Source organism: Phascolarctos cinereus, unplaced genomic scaffold, assembly GCF_003287225.1.
Source record: "Phascolarctos cinereus isolate Bilbo 61053 unplaced genomic scaffold, phaCin_HiC Scaffold_5;HRSCAF=322, whole genome shotgun sequence".
Classification (NCBI taxonomy): Eukaryota; Metazoa; Chordata; class Mammalia; order Diprotodontia; family Phascolarctidae; genus Phascolarctos; species Phascolarctos cinereus.
Window position 1 is genome coordinate 437,994,490 of NW_027555958.1, and position 17,730 is coordinate 438,012,219.

General features: G+C 37.6%; 1 protein-coding gene across 2 annotated transcripts in view; it reads left to right on the forward strand.

Moving 5' to 3' along the window:
• SH3GLB1 (SH3 domain containing GRB2 like, endophilin B1) overlaps positions 1-17,431 on the forward strand; it is a 48,901-nt gene extending 31,470 nt beyond the window's left edge. Inside the window, exons 6-10 of one of the 2 annotated variants that reach the window (XM_020988753.2) lie at positions 4,401-4,508; positions 10,838-10,927; positions 11,313-11,413; positions 16,319-16,553; positions 16,953-17,431. In XM_020988753.2, coding sequence (XP_020844412.1) covers positions 4,401-4,508; positions 10,838-10,927; positions 11,313-11,413; positions 16,319-16,553; positions 16,953-17,060 — 642 coding nt within the window. In that variant the 3' untranslated portion in view covers positions 17,061-17,431. The remainder of the gene's footprint in view (positions 1-4,400; positions 4,509-10,837; positions 10,928-11,312; positions 11,414-16,318; positions 16,554-16,952) is intronic. The other variant, XM_078156555.1, reaches the window with a different exon arrangement.
• Positions 17,432-17,730: the final 299 nt, after the last annotated feature.

The window sequence follows — 17,730 nt, forward strand, 5'->3', positions numbered from 1 at the left end:
ACTAAACTAAGGGAATAAAATTAAATTACTTACTTTATAGCTTCTAAAAATCTGCATTTTTTAAACAAATTGATGAACCAATCAAATATTACTTTTCAATGAAGAATAGATGTTGTTACTACATCATTATAAATATTGAGACTGGCTAGCAGAGCTTGTAGACCAAGATTTTCAACTATGGTATTTATTACTCTCTGATGAGAACTCATAAGAATACCACTCTAGGGAGAGCAAAAGAAGTTTCTTGTAATGTTTCATGTTTTCCCTTCCTTTGGAAGCGCTCTGTTAGAAGGAGCTACCAACTGCAGAGCTACAGACTTGAGACAAAGTCTAACTGAGCATTTCTGGGTTTGTTTGCAAAAAAGTTTATTGCATCTAGGCTTTTTGACAGTTTTCTCTCTCTCTAGATTCCATATAGAATGGTGGCTATTTTAAAGGTGTTAAAAAAAATTTTTTTGGTCTGTTTAGGACTAATCTTATTATTGTGTAATTTCGTTAATATTTACACCTACTACAAAAATTCTTGGTATTTTATTTCTTCTGTCACTTTACTACAAAATACAATTTTTCTTCCATATTCACATGACTTCAGGCATTTTCTTAACAAATGAAACTTTGCACCTTTGAAAAACATTGGACAGCTCAGAGCTTGCTAATTCTGCAAAGGAAGCAGAAAGTGGAAGTTCATTCTCTTAAGGTTGTAACTTAATAAAAGAGGAAAGGGACAGACTACTTGTGGAAAAATAGACACAGATTGAAAAGTCAGTTTTTGAATTAATTGACTGTGAGGAAGTTTTTACTACAAGCATTCTCATTCTACAAATACCCTAGGAAAGCCAAAAAGCATTCTCATTCTACAGATACCCCAGGAAAGACAAAATCTAGGAACTGGTGGCATGGTGCAGATTTAGGTACAGTATTATAAACATGAGTGCAGTCTGAGTAAAGATTTTTTTTTCCTTATGTACTTCTAAGTATGTAATCTTGACTCCAAGTGCTTGGATTTCTACAGTGTCATGGAACTGTAGATCTTCAGAATAGCTATCTGTTTTCAGAACAAGTTTACTAGTAGGGAAATTCAGTGTTGCTAGCAATCCAAGTTGACTGCAATTTTAATCTTGGATCACAGTGCAAACCATGTATTTGATGAAATCTCAGCAGAATGTTTAAAATGCCATCTGAGATATTGAGATTTCAGCCTTTTAGAATTTGATTTTTAAAAATTATTGGTTGGAATAGAGATTATTTAATCCAACTTCTCATTTTCAGCTTGAGAAAATTGAGGCTGACATTAAGTGGCTTGCCCGTGGTTAAGTTATTTGATGATAGAACCAACACTTGAACCCACATCTCCAAAGGCCTTAATGTTTTTAGCCAATAATTTAGTAGATATTTGCTAGACATATATCCCTGTGGAATAAGGACTGGACCTATGTTTTTGTCAATATAGGGAACGGCTCAACGAGGGAACTGCCTCTCCCAACGCAGGCCTGCATTCTACTGCCTTAGAGAGAGTTACATGGAGCGAGAGAACAGGCAGACTACCTGAGCTATGATTGGGTCTCATGGGAGCTCCTCAGCTCTCCTGGATTTTGCATTTTCCTCTTTCTTAGGATCCTAAATTTAGGGCTAGAAAGGGTTTCAGAGATCAGACCCAGCGCCTTCATTTTACAGACAAGAGAATGGAGGGAGAAGGGAGAAACTGGCCTGAGGTTACACAGCAGCAGCAACCCAGAGCTGAACCCAGGTGCTGCTGAAGGCCCGGAGTGGCAGCCTTCAGTGCAGCTGCTCTCTGGTGGAGGGTAGCCACCAGTGGGGCTTCTACAAGTCCCTGAGTTTTTAATGAGGGAAGGAAAAAAACCCCCTAAGAACCAAGAACTCCTTTGTGTTCTGAACCTTTTCAGATGAGTAACTCTGGAGCTCTCTAACCTTAGACCCTAAAGTAACAGGTTGTCATATGTAGCTACATCTTTGATAGTCCTAAGATGTTGTTATGACTTTGATACTTGTACCAGTCATTACCTGCCTTGAAAGACTGAATAATGACTTTCTACCTTTCTGGGCCTCAGTTTTCACATATGTTAAATGAAGAGATGGGATTATATCTCTGAGTTTCTTCCTAGTTCAAAATCTATAATAAGCCTGAGTACCTACAGTCTTGTTCCTGTATATAAGGATATATAACAGGCTATTATGCAATTATGCATTCTCATTAGTTGTTTGATTGAAATAATAAAAGATTAATTTTATTTTTTTTGGTGAGGCAGTCAGGGTTAAGTGACTTGCCCAGGGTCACGTAGCTAGTAAGTATGAAGTGTCTGAGGTCACATTTGAACTCACATCCTCTTGACTCTAAGGCCAGGGCTCTATCCACTGCACCACCTAGCTGCTCTAAGATATTAATATTCTGAGCCATATATGCCCTTGAATAAACATACTAGGCTTATTTATGGAGTCTTTAGCCCAAGTGACCAGTCTTATATCAAAGTAGCAACGCTGGGCCTTTTGTTGCCATAGTTTAGATCTTTTAAGATAAAGAATGTATTTTACTTTGGCGTGGCACCCAGACACCGCTTGTTTTATTAAGGGCCTATTCTCTCCGTCTCATAATATCAATTGGCACAAAGACCCAAAAATGTATTTCGTGTCTTAATTACCTAGCAGAAACTGTGTTTATTGGAATACCATCCAAAAATGAATTAAATACTGCTATTTTAGCTAAAATATATTTCTTCCCGGGGATATCATATTACTTTTTATAGCATATCACAGCATAAGTATTTTTGTAAGCTTTATTAGGATATGGTTTTAGATGTCTGATTCTACCTATTAGAAACATTGACATGTTGGACCTCTCATGTGACAGCAACTTCTTTTATTCAGGAATTGAAGTTACCCCAAATGGCAGCTTCTAAGTCATTTCTAAAAGGTTAACTGGTCAGAAAGAGTAAGGAGAAGCCTAACTTCTGAAAATAATTTAACAATAATAATAATTTAAAAGTGTCCCAAATTGCAATTTTCTAAATTTGGGGAGGAGAGGGTTTATGTGATAAAAATTATATGATAGAGGCAAGACTAATTATTATACCTTTTTACTTTACCACTTACATATGAGTCCACTTTGCTGTACTTCATTAACTAATGGGGGATGTATCTCCAATTTAGAACTTTTTACCCTCTTAGTTGAGTTATGTTTCAGTGCTGCTCATCATTGTTTCTGGGTTTCTAAGTTATGAATGTGGAAAAGAATGTCTTCAACTTTAATAGTAAGCTGTAATCCTGTTTTCTGTATTTTTTTAAAAAGTGGGCTGATTTTGTAATTTCTAAACTGAGCACTTTATGTTGTTATGCAGTTGGCAGATATAGAATGAACGTTTAGACTGTCTGCTTCTATTCCCACAGACTGTCATGAGTACATTTAATAAAATTTTAATTTAATAAAAATGAAAGGGTATGCATGCATTTCATATTATTTTAGGGAATGTTAAGAACTGCCTGAAACTGGTTAAAAGATAACATTGTACTTTATTTATTCATAATGGAAAAATTATCTTTGAATAGAAAACCTTTGACCAGGCAGAACAGACTTAGAAGTTGATTGTTGTAAGTTTTGCATTTCCAAACCTACCTTTTTGCCTGTCTTGTGATGATTGTAATCAAGACTCTTCTACATTATCCTGATTTGTATTAGATCTCCATTAGACAGTGGTGTGATTTTAAAATTTGTCTCCTAAATAAAAATTCTATGAATAGCACAAACTGCATCACAGTATGACTATTCTCTTTCTAAAAGACATTTTATCTGTACATCTTGGTTAATGTTGCTTGTAAAAAGAGAGAATTCTTTCACCGTGTTCATTGTTATAATATGCTCTTTGTCTTTTATCTGTGCACTTAAGCAACTAAATTCAACTCAACCTGAAGGAGATAACGTTATGGTAAATTTATCTTACATGCTCAACTTGCTGCATGTAAAATGGCTGAAGGTTTGTTGGCCTACCATGTTTTCTACATCTTCAGTGAACTGTCTTCTCTTGCTATTCAACATCTCTTCCTTTTTTGAAGTCTGAAGTTAGACATTCAGAATTGTATATTAATGCAAAAATGAACTATGACAAATTGTCATCAAAGTAACTCTTCTTTTAAACAGTATGCTTATAATAGGCCAGCTTTTGTCAGAATCTATAATCATATACTAAAAGAGGCTTTTTTCTGTCCTTTTTTCTTATACAAATTAAGACATTGTTTTGTTTGAATTATTGTATTGTAAATTTTGGGAAAGGATTTTAAGAAGACAAATTTAGACCTTTACCCTGTACTGGTCAAATTGCTTTCCTTGATATATTTGATCAGAATTTGATCTTTTCTTAGTTATAAGAACATTCTCTCTCCCATCCTAGTATTTGGGGTATTGTCACTGCCTCTCAACAAGGAGGCACTCAGCCAGCAGCTGCCCATCTCCTACCCACCCCCAGCTCCTCTCTTGCGGGTCTTCAAAGGAGCCAGAAGTGAGTTGTTGAGAAGTTTGTTTTTTTCTGCTATTTTCTTCACAGCTCATATTTCTGCTGTAGTATATATGTTGACCCCAGTTGGGGGTAAAAAAATTTTTAAACCTTAAAGTTAACTTCTTAGAATTTTATGTAGTCTTTTGAGACACCGAGGAAACAACTTTTTAAAAAATATTTATTGAAAATTATTTCAACTTACAGTATTAAAAACTGAAAGCAGCCCAAAGTTCCAACATCAGTCAACAAGTACTTATTGAGCAGTCATGACTATTGGATATCAGTGGCCTGGGCATGTGTTACTCCAGCGGGAATAGTAGAGAGTCGCTAGTAGCATCAGGACCACTTTTGGCATGACGGTTTTAAAAAATCAATGCTTTGCCAGAAGCAAGGAAACTGCACATAATACTCAGGCTTGTAATTTACATACTAAATGTATACAGTTTGTGATGATTTTCACTGTCTTCTACTACCTCAGTTATTGAGGCCCTTCTTAAGAATTCACCATATTTTTCAAATAGCAAGAGAATACATTTACTTAATTTTCATTGTCCTATCTAGTAGATAATTTGAATGTATGAAAATGTTTGTCATAATACTAAAATTTGTATGTAAATTTTAGTATTCATAGAATGTTAGAGCCAAAAGGAAAGTCAGATCATCTAGCTGAAGACCTTAGGTTAAAAAGAAGAAAAAAAAACCTTTCCAAACTGTCTATAGAGGCTTTTGAAAAATTGTTATAGAATTTGCTGCAGATTATGTTTCCAACATCTATACCCCAACTTTTTTAACAAGAAAGTTATTGTTAAATCTTGGGTTTACTCTTCTAAAATTCATAGTACCAAGGTAAAGTATCCATTTATAGCCCATCTCAGTGTTAATCTCATTTAATTATAAATCCATAATTTGAGCCAGAAGGGATTTTGACAATCATCTTGCTTGTCATGCTGATAGATGAGGAAACTTAGACCTAGAAATATTTTAAAATTGGCCCAAAATGAAGTTCTGATTCTCATTACTTTCTATATAGTAATTGATTTCTATAAGCTGTAATTTCTATAATTGAGCTACTTAAGTGATCGTTTTTATTTGAATAAACCTGTCACTTAATATTGTTTTCTAAATTAGACTGAATAAATTGTTGAAATGTTTAAATCTCCTAAAATTTCAATAACTGGAAGAAAAAAAAAGATAGTCCTAGTAACAGTGCTGCAATAGTATTTTAATTTGTCTACCCAATGATATAGAAAATGTTTAATCACAATTTTCTTTTATGGTCTTCAATGATTTTTCTCTAATTTTTAATGCTGGCTAGATTTGGGCAGAGGAAGTGACAAAAGTAAGTAAGTCTTTAAACAAGAATTTATGAAAGAAAGGATTTGATTACTGAAATCTAAAATCGTTTACTGATCAAATCTGAAAATTATGGAAAAAACTTTGGTTAATAAACTGCTAAATTTTGCTTGTGCAATGTTGAGTTGCACATTTCTTATTATTGAAAAGATAATTTTCAAAAAGGCATTTTAAGAGAAAATAGTAAATAGATGTTTATCATTGCCATGTAGTAGAAAAGACGGTGTGTATTTACTTGGGATCAGTTTTGCTTGCCATATAAATTGTGTGGAGTATCTTGAACTACTCTTTTTAAGAGTTATAGTTTCAGGTATTGGCTTCTATGAACTCAAACTGGTCATGTGGCATTTAGGAACAGTTGTAATTGGGTTTAATCAGTTTCACAAAGGAGCTGGCTCTCACAGTTTAGTGTTAAAAATTATAGGAATCTGTCTATATAGTCCAGGGGTTCTTAACCTTTTGTGTGTCATGGGCCCCTTTGTGTTGCCAAAATTTATAATCATATACTCAGAGCCTATGGATCCCCTCTCAAAATAATGTTTTTGAATACATAAAATGCATATGATTACAAAGGAAACCAATTATATTAAAATATAGTTATAATTATTTTTTAAGACTTCACAGAACCCAATTTAATCCCTAATCTAGTCTAAGTCATGAATGGGCCTCTACCTGGCAGTGGCATTAGTTGGTTATATTTTAAGGGCCTCATCATAATCAGCTCTTTAGCACAATAGGACCCCAAAACTATAGAACAGCCATCCCTTCAAGTATACTTGTCATCTTGGCTCAAACATGTTTTGTTAGTTCTTGTAGTTTATAGTAGGGGAAGGGCCTGTGGTAATTGTCTGAGCAAACTCTCTTTTCTGCAGTGATCGGGCTTGGGTTTGGGCTTGGGCTTTTTTTTTTTTACCAGCTGCCCTAAAGATATCTATTTCATAAACATGATAGAAACCTGTTTACCTAAGCATCTTTAAGATCTTGTCAGAATATTGTAAGATGTAGCTAGGTCACATGCATTTAGCCACACAGCTGGATTTTCCAGAAGTCTGACCACTACTGCCAGGTTGTCGGGAGACTTGTTTTCAGGCTAAAGATGTTCAACCCTAGTGTGGGAATGAATGAATGAATGAATGAGCACTTATTAAGTCAGTCAGTAAACATTGATTAGGCACCTGCTACATGCCAGGCAGAGTGCAAGGGGGCACAAGAGGCAAAAGGCAGTCTGTGTCCTCAAGAAGCTCTAAGGGAGCGCCTAGAGGAGAAGAATGGCCAAGAATGGTGAATGAGGCCCTGGAGGCCGTGGTTGACACCCACTCTTCAGGGGGCAATGGCAGAGTTGAACTGGCAAGAAGGGTGGCCAGCTAGCTGCCGAGGAGAAAGCAGGGGAGGCAGCCACCTATCAGAACAGCCAGGTGCTGGGGCAGGAGGGGTCAAGTCCTCTTGGATTCGTATTTGGGGCTGAGCAAGCTGGTGAGGAATTGGTCTTTTGCTTCTCTTGCATCCTTGTACCTTTTTTCCAAGTTATACCTTAGAGCAGTTAGAAGAGCAGGCAGGAAAAGGCTTTTTTTCTCCTACCATATACCGTACCTCAGTTATATGGCATGCTGGGGTAGTGTGATTTTTCTGTATAGCTGAAGGTTAACTCTTGAAGCACCCATTCTAAAATATGTTACATGCCTTAATACATAAAATATAACTTAAACTTTTCTTGTTTTCTTCAGAAAGTGTTAGGTCTGTGTCCTAGTGGCAGGAATTCAATCCAGTCTCCAAAGTCTTCTGTGTTCCCAACATATACTGAACTAAAATGATAAAGTACATATTTTTTCCTACAGAATTAAATATTAAATCAGGCTGCCAGTAAAGTTATCTTTGGTGTCCTTTGAAATTTAGCAGCATTCTTTTACTTAAACATCCGTAATCACTCCAGTTGAAATTTCTGTGGCTCCTTATGGCCAAGATACTCACTTGATTTTTACAATACCCCTGTGAGGGGGAAGGCATTACAAATACTATCACTGTTTTACAGATGAAGAAACTAGAGTAAGTGACTTTATATTTGAACCAAGATGTTCCTGACTCCCAAGGCCTGTGTTCTCTGCTAAATCATATAAATTAATCTAAATGTGGAAAATTACTGTCTTATGGATGTCTCTGATTTTGTCATCACAGACCCTTCAGATTGTGTTGTGTTTTTACAACTGAAGGCGCAAGTGTGGCTGGCCTCTAAGACCTCTTAACTGAATGATTCTGAAGAGATATTTATAAAAGCATTTAGCCCAAATGCCTAGCACATAGTAGGCCTTATATAAATAGGGTTACTTCCTTCCTCTTCTCTTCCCTTGTTAACCCTTCTGGATTTGCCACAGTATCCATGTTGTATCAGAGTTTTATTGTAATGTTAATTTGCCTCTCTTCTGTTCTTTTCCCCTAAGCCTTGACAGTTGTCCAGTCAGCTGTAGATGCACATGATTCAAAAGTAACCTTGAATTTATTGGTTTTCTTGACAATCTTTGTTTACTTTTCTTGATCTGGTTTGTATTTTTAGCATCTAAGTGAATATTCTTGAACATACTGCTAAAGCACAGGGTACCGTGTGGTTGAGACCAAAAATAATTTTTATGACTTCATCACATGATTTGTTAAGCAATGCAGATGTATTGCCAAAGGCTCGACCCTGGTAGTGAACCTACTTCTCCCCTTTAGGTAAGTGAGGTGGCAATTGCTTGTCCAGTTATATTATGAGTAGCTTTACTGATGCTTCCCTTTTCCTGATTTTTTTATCTATTCATCACTAATTCAGATGCCTTAACCTAGAGGGTGAAAAGGGTTGAGAGAAAGAGAAAAGCGTCTGCCCAGACAGTCTTTGTGCTTGCCTGGTTGCATGGGACTTAAAGCAACTCGAATGTGGTGAGCGGAAAAGATGTTGATGATCCTGTTTCCATTTCCATTGATGTACCTCTACTGAGCTAGTCAGTTTGGATGAGTTGAGCAGTTATTCTTTGGATATTTATTAGCAAGACTGTTCAAGCAATTCTGGGCAAAGACTTGAGGTGAAGTCAGTAATTATTGGCAAAAATTACTTGTGAATCGTGAATTTCAGTGAACTTTTTTGTCTCGACTCCAGTTTGCAGTGGGTAGTTCAGGGTTGGCTGTAACTTTGAGAAATATGTAACTTCACAATGTCACAGAAAAGCTGATGGCTTTTCCTTTTGCAAAAGATGCCCTGAGGAGCTGGAGAGGGAAAAAAACGTCAGCTATCACTTGCTAGTTTTGAGCACCTCAGAGGAGAAAGGTCCCAATCTAAGAGAAAGGAGTCCTTTTACCAAGAAGCCTTAAAATTGTGCAGCCTCATTGCAGTAACTGGTACAACAGGGCAGGATCTCAGAGCTTTATCCCCAAGATTTGTTTATTTGATTTGAGATTTTTTTTAAATTTGAAGTAAAAACCCAGAGGAACAATTGAAGATCATTAAAATACTGTCTTGAAACTTACTGAAAATTGCATTTTCAGAAACCTAACATAATGTCTCCTTTACCTCCCTTCCTTTTGTTAAATGCCTGCCACTATGAATTAGGTACTAGAGATACAAAGACAAAGAAATAGAACGTGTTCTGCCCCCAAGGAGCTTGCATTCTGCTGGGGAGGGAGAGGCGGCACTTGATCTGAGTTTTCAGTGAAGCTAGAGTTTTTAAGATGTATGGATGAGGAAGGCCGTGTATCCCAGACGTTGAAGAAACTCACACAGAGTCACTGGAGTGAGGGGCACAGCGGCTAGGCCAGTCTGGCTGGAGCGTTCAGTGTATCAGGGGAAATAATGCGAAATAAGCCTGGAAGACTTGACAGACTGTAAATCCTGACTAATCAAGGGCCACTAGAAATTTTGGTCAGAGGCACGTTATTGTCAGTCTGTGTTCGTCAGCTGTGTGCAAGATGGACCAGAGGGGAAAGAGACTGCAGACAGGCCCGTCAGGAGGCTACTTCAGTAGCCTAGGTCAGAGAAAAGTGGAGGCCTGGACTAAATGGCGGCTGTGTGAGTATAGAAGAAAGATAGAATTGACATCACTTGGCACCTGGTGATGTTGGAAGTGAGGGCAGAGGTGACCCTGAGTGCCTAGAAGAATGGCGATGCCTCAGCAGAAGCAGGTTAAGGATGGGGAAGGGGAGGGCGAAGATGAGTTTTGTCTTGGGACATCCAAGGTGAAGAGGTTTCATCAGCATTTGGTAACTAAGGGCTAGAACCAAGGAGAAAGAGGAAGCCTAGAGGAAGAAAAGATCATCATCAGATTTGATATTTCACATATCAGCGGTAACTTGGAAAGGAACAGCTTCTTTGGAAAATTGTTGATTGTTTTGCTTGACGATGCTTATTTGTTGCAAAGATTTTTTTTCCCGTAGTTTTTTTAGGGGGAGGAAGGAGATGTCAGGGGTTATCAATAGTGATGCCAATAAAAGGGCCATTGTGACATTTTTTAAATGCACAGAAGAGAACAGAGTGAAGCTCAAAAGGAAGCAAAAACAAGAAAGACAGTTTTGAAAGTAATGCTTAGAATTTACTTATGTAAATATGTGTGAACACATGTATATTTCAAGCAAACCTCATGAAATGGAAGAAGAAAATAGTTGCGATACTGAAATAATTAGTCCTAAATATTGTTTAAAATGTCTTGTGTTCTTTCCTTGCATTTTTCCCCAGTATTTTGTGTATATTTACCTTTCTTTTGTATGGCAATTCCCCTCATACATATACTAGTCAAGCATCGGTGAATTCCCTTGTAGATAAGTGATATGGTAAGACTTAAAATTAGCTAATTGTCAAGTAAAAGCATTTTTAGAAAAAATAATTGAAGGACTAGCCTAAATGCTGAATTAACACATTTTTCTTTTCAGTGAATTCTAAATATATGTGTATGTGCATGTATGTATATGTGTATACATATATACACATGCATATAGATGTGGGTTTTTTTTGTCTTAAGTGTGAACAGGAATTAAGAATAATTCAGAGTGAATTTGACCGTCAAGCAGAGATTACCAGACTCCTTCTGGAAGGGATCAGCAGTACACATGTGAGTATTCAAAATAGTTCATTTTGACTATTGAACACTCAAGCAATAAGTATAGATGGTATATTCCAGAGGGATGAAAATATTAAAAGTGCTTACCAGGAGATGCGAACAGGGGTATAAATTGTATGGAATATGTCATGACAAGTGGGAAAAATACAAATTTGTCCCTTGACTCACTTTGTCCAGTAGGGCCATGCAGATTTTCAGGCCCACTTCTCTTATTTTCACATGGCCCCCTCCATACACACATACTGTGATGTGATCACGTTAGTGAAACAGCCTTCATATTATCTCCCTTCAGTAGTGCAGTGGCATACTAAGTTAATTGTGGATTTTTATCGTTCTTCATCAGTTCTTGGTCCTGCTATTTCACTTTCTTTCCTAGGCCCACCATCTTCGCTGCCTGAACGACTTTGTGGAAGCCCAGATGACTTACTATGCTCAGTGCTACCAGTACATGCTGGACCTGCAGAAACAACTTGGGAGGTAGGAATGAGTGTCTTTTCTGAGCTGGAGCTGTGGATCAGCCAGGAGTGAGGCTTTCCCTGTGAACTGATCACAGGAATGAAGATGAGAGATGTTAAAGGTTTCTGTAACATTTAGTATCAGTTTATTTTTAAGAATGATAATTTGGACACTTACTAGCTGTGTGACCCTGGGCAAGTCACTTAACTGATTGCTTCACCAAAAAGCAAAAAACAAACAAGAAAAAAAAAAAGAATGGTAATTTGGTTCTTACTGTTCTCTGCATACATTAAAGTGCTTGCTACTGTTTGCAAACATTTAGGTATCTGAACATTCAGTATGTAGGTAAGAGCCCTGTTGAGAGAGTCAAAAGGAACTGTGGGGGAAAAAAAAAAGGAATAACTTGGGCCTCATAAAATCAATGCAGCCCAGTCCACTTACCTTGTTTTCCATGAAGAAATTGAGACCCAAAGAAGAGAGTCCTTTGTCTAAGTGGACCAGTTAGGTGAAGGGTCAGTCGTGTCTGAAGGACATCACAGGGTCATAGATCTCATGCTCACGGAGCTCCTGCCACCTCATTTCGTAGATCAGGAAACAGAGGCCCAGAGAGGGCAACAAACGAGTTCGAGGTCAAACAAGGAAGCAGCAAAGCCAGAGTTTGAACCTAGTCCCCAGTCTTACAAAGTCAGCTTTCTTCCCAACTGTACATGCTGCCTCCCAACCCATGTTTCATAACAACTTCTTTCTTGGAATCCAGTTGAAATGTACAGTTAGCTATCTCCTGGAGGTATTTTTGCTTCCACATTAGACCTTAAAATATCTGAGTGATCTGTAAAAGCATCCTGGGTTTTAAGAGAATCATAACAGCTACAGTTTATATTGTACTTGGAGTTTTGCAGGATGTTTTCTTTACATGTTCTCCTTTGATGCTCTTAATAACCCAGAGAGGTCAGTGCTGCAGGCATTATTATCCCTGTTCTGCAGAAAAGGTCTGGCTCAGAGAGGTTAAGCTGCTGCCTAGAATCACACAGGCAGTGTCCAGCAGCCGTCTCACTGAACTGGCTGGGAACTTGTCATCATCAGTCATCCTGAGTCTGCCATCTGCACATGTCTGCAGGGAGATAGGGTCATGCACATATGAAGCAGGGCAGGGCCAGGGAACCTGACAAGGAATCAGCCTGACTCACCAACTTTGCTGAGCTCTGGGAAGGCTGAAGCTGTCTAGAAAGGCCTTTGGGAGGCAAAGGACAGGAGTCTCCGTGGAGGGTTTGCTCTGTTCTTCTTAAAGCAGAGGAGACAGACCTGGTTCCATCAATTTGGATGGAGCCACTAGAATAATCTGGTATTAAGAGAACAGGATCAGAAATTAGAGTTAAAGTTCAAAAGATTTGTCCTAGTCTAGAATCACTCTACTGGTCTTCACCTCCTGTGCTCTGGTTGAGGGCCTATAGGGTATTTTTGTACTCAAAAAACAGGTTACCAGCAAAAGGGTGGTTTTAGGTAACCTCATTTGTTTCTTTTCTAAACCTACATTTATTTCTACTCAAGACTTCTATTTTAATAATAGCACTAAGAAGGGTATAAAGTTAACTGAGGCATTGGAATTTAAAATAATATTTAATTCTTGAACATCAAATTGGATTCTAAAATATTACATCAATAATCTTAACAAATCTATGTTGTATGAATCCTAGTTGGCATTTGCATGGTAGTATAAGAAGTTATACTGATTTTTAAAATGGCATGTTTGGGCATAAGTTTCAAATAGGAAAAAAAAACCATCTTTTTTCTTCTTAATTTTCCATAAGACTACCCTACCTTTTCAAGACTTCTGTCAGGTGCAACTTGAAACACCAAATAGTAGGACAGCCAGGCAGAGAAGCAGATAGGTGCTATGTGCCTGAGACAAGAACACAGAGCTGAGAGAAATAAGAGCTTTCCTACCTCCTTCGATCTTTTGGGAGGAACACTGAATTATCACTGAAGAAATGTACATTAGGGTTTTGTGGGATAGAGATACTTCGAAAACACTATTGACCTTTTGAAGGGTGGAACCTAAATTTGGTAGTTGTAGTATTTGTTTTGATCATAACCACCTAACAGAAGTATTTGCTTTTTATTTTAACTTCCCTTTTGAAACAAAGTTGTATTTTTGAAGCAACCTTCCCCACCCCCACCCCCTTTTCTACCAAATGAGCTTTGTTTTTCAGTGTTCTGAACCAAAGTATTTAACAAAATTTAAATAGGGTTGTATAGACTGTTTTTTCCCTCTTTTGGGGGAAGAGGGGGTGTTGAGGGAATGGGGACCAGGCTCTCTTGGCTCATTATGTCAGAATGTCTGTTTTATCCTAATTGGAAAAAGTTAAGTTCGAGTGAACAAAGGCTATGTTGCTGTTCAGTAGTTTCAGACTTTGTGACCCCATTTGGGGTTTTCTTGGCAAAGATACTGGAGTGGTTTGCCATTTCCTTCTCCAGCTCATTTTATAGATGAGGAAACTGAGGCAAACAGGGTTAAGTGACTTGCCCAAAGTCTCACAGCTAGTAAGTGTCTGAGGCCAGAATTGAACTTAATTTCTCTTTAATATGATGTAATATGATTAGCAGCCATTCTATAAATCAAAAATCCTGATTTGGCTTTAATTTCTTTTCATGAATCTAATAATGTTCATTCAGCACACAGCTTTAATGACTTTGAAGAGTACTTCCTTATTTTTTCTCTAAATATTAGGAGGCATAGATGAAACTGCATAAAATTGCAATGAAAGTAATAGAAAAAATTGTCATTTGGACAGCTGTGTTAAGAATAGCATTAAATTAAAGTATTTATAAACATTGTTCTCTGGTAAATATAAATTCTATTAAACTTTGCTGTAGCTTGCAGTGTTTAGAAGAAAGCTGGGAGCATAGCCCCAGGATATTTCCCAGAATAGCAGATTAGTGAGAATTCCTCTTTGCAAAATTTTGTTTGTCAAGTCATCAGGCTTTTATTAAGCTAGTACCCTGTGCTGGGCACTATACTAAGTAATAAGCATATAAAGAAGGGCAAAAACATTCCCCTCCCCCAGGAGCTCACAGTCTAATGGAGGAGACAACATGCAAACAACTGTGTACTCCCAAGATAGGACAGGATAGATGGAAAGTCATCTCAGAGGAAAAGCACTAGCATTAAAGGGGGGATTCAGGAAAGGCTTCTTACAGAGTTTAGAATTTTAGTAGAGACTTGAAGGAGCCAGGGGTGTCAGCAGGCAACAGTGAGGAGGGAGGGGAAGAATTCCGGGCATAGAGAGCAGCAGCCAGTGAAAATGCCCAGAGCTGGCACATAAAGCGTTTTGTTTGAGGAACAGCAAGGAGACCAGTGTCCCTGGATCGTGGAGCACGTTGAGGGGAATAGGAAGGGGCCAAGTTGTAAAAATTTTTAAAAGGCAAATTGAGGATTTTGTATTTGCTCCTAGAGGTAATGGGGGCAATGAGAGTTTACTGAATATGGCCAGAGCTGCCCTGTAGGAAGCCCACTTTTACAGCTGAGGGGAGAGACTGGTGGCAGGGTGACCAGCCATGAGGTGATAAAGGGCTTGCCTGCCCCAGGGTGGTGGGCTTATATAAGAGATGTTAGAAGTGAGAGATTGGGGGGACAGCTAGATGGCACAGTGGAGAAAGTGCTGGACTTGTAGTCTAGAAGAATTGAGTATTGAGCCTTAGACATTTCCTATCTGTGTGAACCTGGGCAAATCACTTAACCTTTCAGCCTCAGTTTTCTCATCTGTAAAATGAGGGTAATAATAGCACCTACATCAAAGGGTTGTTGTGAGGATCAGATGAAAGAATATTTGTAAAGCATTTTGCAAACCTTAAAGCTCTACATAAATACTATCTAATATTATTGGATATGGAGAATGTGGGACAGCTAGGTGGTGCAGTGGATAGACCACCAGGTCTGGAGTCAGTAACACTCATGTTCCTCAGTTCAAATCTGGCCTCTGACAAATCCTGTATACCTCTGTTTCCTCATCTGTAAAATGGGCTGGAGAAGGAAAAGGCAAACCACTCCAGTATCTTTGCCAAGAGAACCCCATTTGGGGTTATGAAGGATTAGGTACAACTGAAAAATGACCAAACAATGGGGAGTATAATTCTAGAATGTAAAATTAGAAACCCACTTTTATGTTATACCATTTAAATTGAAATATGGATTTTTATAAGGTAAAGGTAACTGATTAATACTGATTATAATGGTGCCCATCTGTCCATGACAAGAGTTTTCATTTCTGTATCTGAATTTTTAAAGGGGGAATTCTGGGAATTTTTCTCTTTCATTACTATTTAAATAAATGCTCCATTCTCTGCCTGCCCCTTTCCCCCCTTCATATAACATTTTTAAGGTCAAATGTAAATTTCTACTTTTCTGGAAAATTCTTTCATACAGAAGAAACGTTTTGTGAAAAGCAGTGTTTTGTTCCAGAGATCTTTTAGGAGAAAGCTTTTGTAACACACTTCTAGTTATTTCTCCCTGGAGCTTTATGAACTTTATCCAGCATCATTGTTCTGCGGACTTAGAAGTGAATGGGAGCTGGGGGATATGCCACAGCAGATCTTGTCATTAACTTTTTTCCCAAAATGAAAGCTGATAAGAAAGTGAATAGTGCCACCAAGTGGTGGCCCGATGGTGCTGACTGTTTCACAACTGAAACTTCTTAAAATATTTATTGACTGATTTCTCAGAGAAAATTCTTTCCTTCAGAGTTTAACCAGTAGTCCTGCAAATGTGATTATCTGCTCTGAGGAGTATTTGAATCCCTCATTTTAACTAAAAAGAAGCTCATTGTTGTGAGCCGAAATGTAAACACTTTTGCGACTAATTTGTATATTAATTTTTTAAATAAAGTAAGAAATAGAGAAATAATCCCTTGGTCCTTTTGTTTTCAACAGTTTTCCATCTGCCTTCGTATCTAACAACAATCAGGCTCCCACAACTTCCATGTCCAACATTGTCTCAGCTTCCTCATCAGCCCCAGTTACCTCCTCTATGTTGCCTTCAGCAAGTAGCACAATTGTCTCTCCCATCCTCAGTGACTTGAAAGAATCCAGTGGAAGTAGGAGAGCCAGGGTTCTTTATGATTATGATGCTGCAAACAGTAGTGAATTATCACTTCTCGCAGATGAGGTAAGGGATACTAACTACTGTTGTATAAAGGTCCTAAGGTCACCACCTTAGGGATGTTCCCTCGGGGACAGACATGGCTCCATAGATTTCTGATGGTTTATATTATTGTCTGTCTTTTCTTGACTTAAAATCTTGTATAACAGAATAAGATGTCAGAAAGTTGGTAAAGATGGTGCTTTGTCTGTATTTGGAAAAGTAGCCCTATGAGACATTGCATCTTTTGACAAGATTTGGTAATACTGTTTAACCCCTTGAAAAACTGAGAGTTTGAGCTAGTTGGAGGTAGGTTTTGAAGAAGTGTTTCTTATTTTTTGTATAGAACATGATTCACAAGAGCAGTTATGATCACTGTTGTATTTTATTAATAAAATGAATAACTACAAACTTTTTTTATTCTAGGTGATCACAGTATACAGTATCGTTGGTATGGATTCAGACTGGCTGATGGGTGAAAGGGGAAATCAAAAGGGCAAAGTGCCAATTACTTACTTAGAACTGCTCAACTAAGTGGAGGCCCCTATCCAGACTACCAGTTATGACATGATATTTATAAATGATTAACTATGTAAAGCAGGTTTAAGTGTCTTCCATGTTAATGTCTTAAAGAGACTCAGAAACTACCAGCCATCAGAACTAGGCTTTTCTGCCAATAATGTTGCATGGTAAATTTTTCATTGCTCAGATTTGGTGTTAAGAGCTTTTTACTTCATGCCAAGGATGTTTTCTTACAGGATTCTCTGTTTCTACTGAAGTTTTCACTAACAAGGGGATTCTACTTTTGAGTAAACTAGATCGAAAGCAGGAGATCTGTTTTCTACTTAATTTTTCACTAACGGCAAGCTTCTTCCTTTATGTAAAATAAATTTATTGTGAATTCATGTCAGGTTTACTCTTTTTTTATTATTATTACATACTGGTAGGAACCCTAAAATTGGTTTAACTTCCTGGCTAGAATTTTTTTATTAGCAAAAACTACAAGGATATATAGTTTTTGACTGAGAGTACAAGCAAATTTAAAAGTATCCATAAAGATCAGAAATCCACATTTTTATTGTCATTATCAGAGTAAGCCAGTAGAAGCCTAAAAAACATTTTAAGTTTCAATTAAAAATAGCACAGTGTATCTAACAGTGTATACAAAGTCATTTGGGGACACTGGCTTCTCTCAAATTACAGA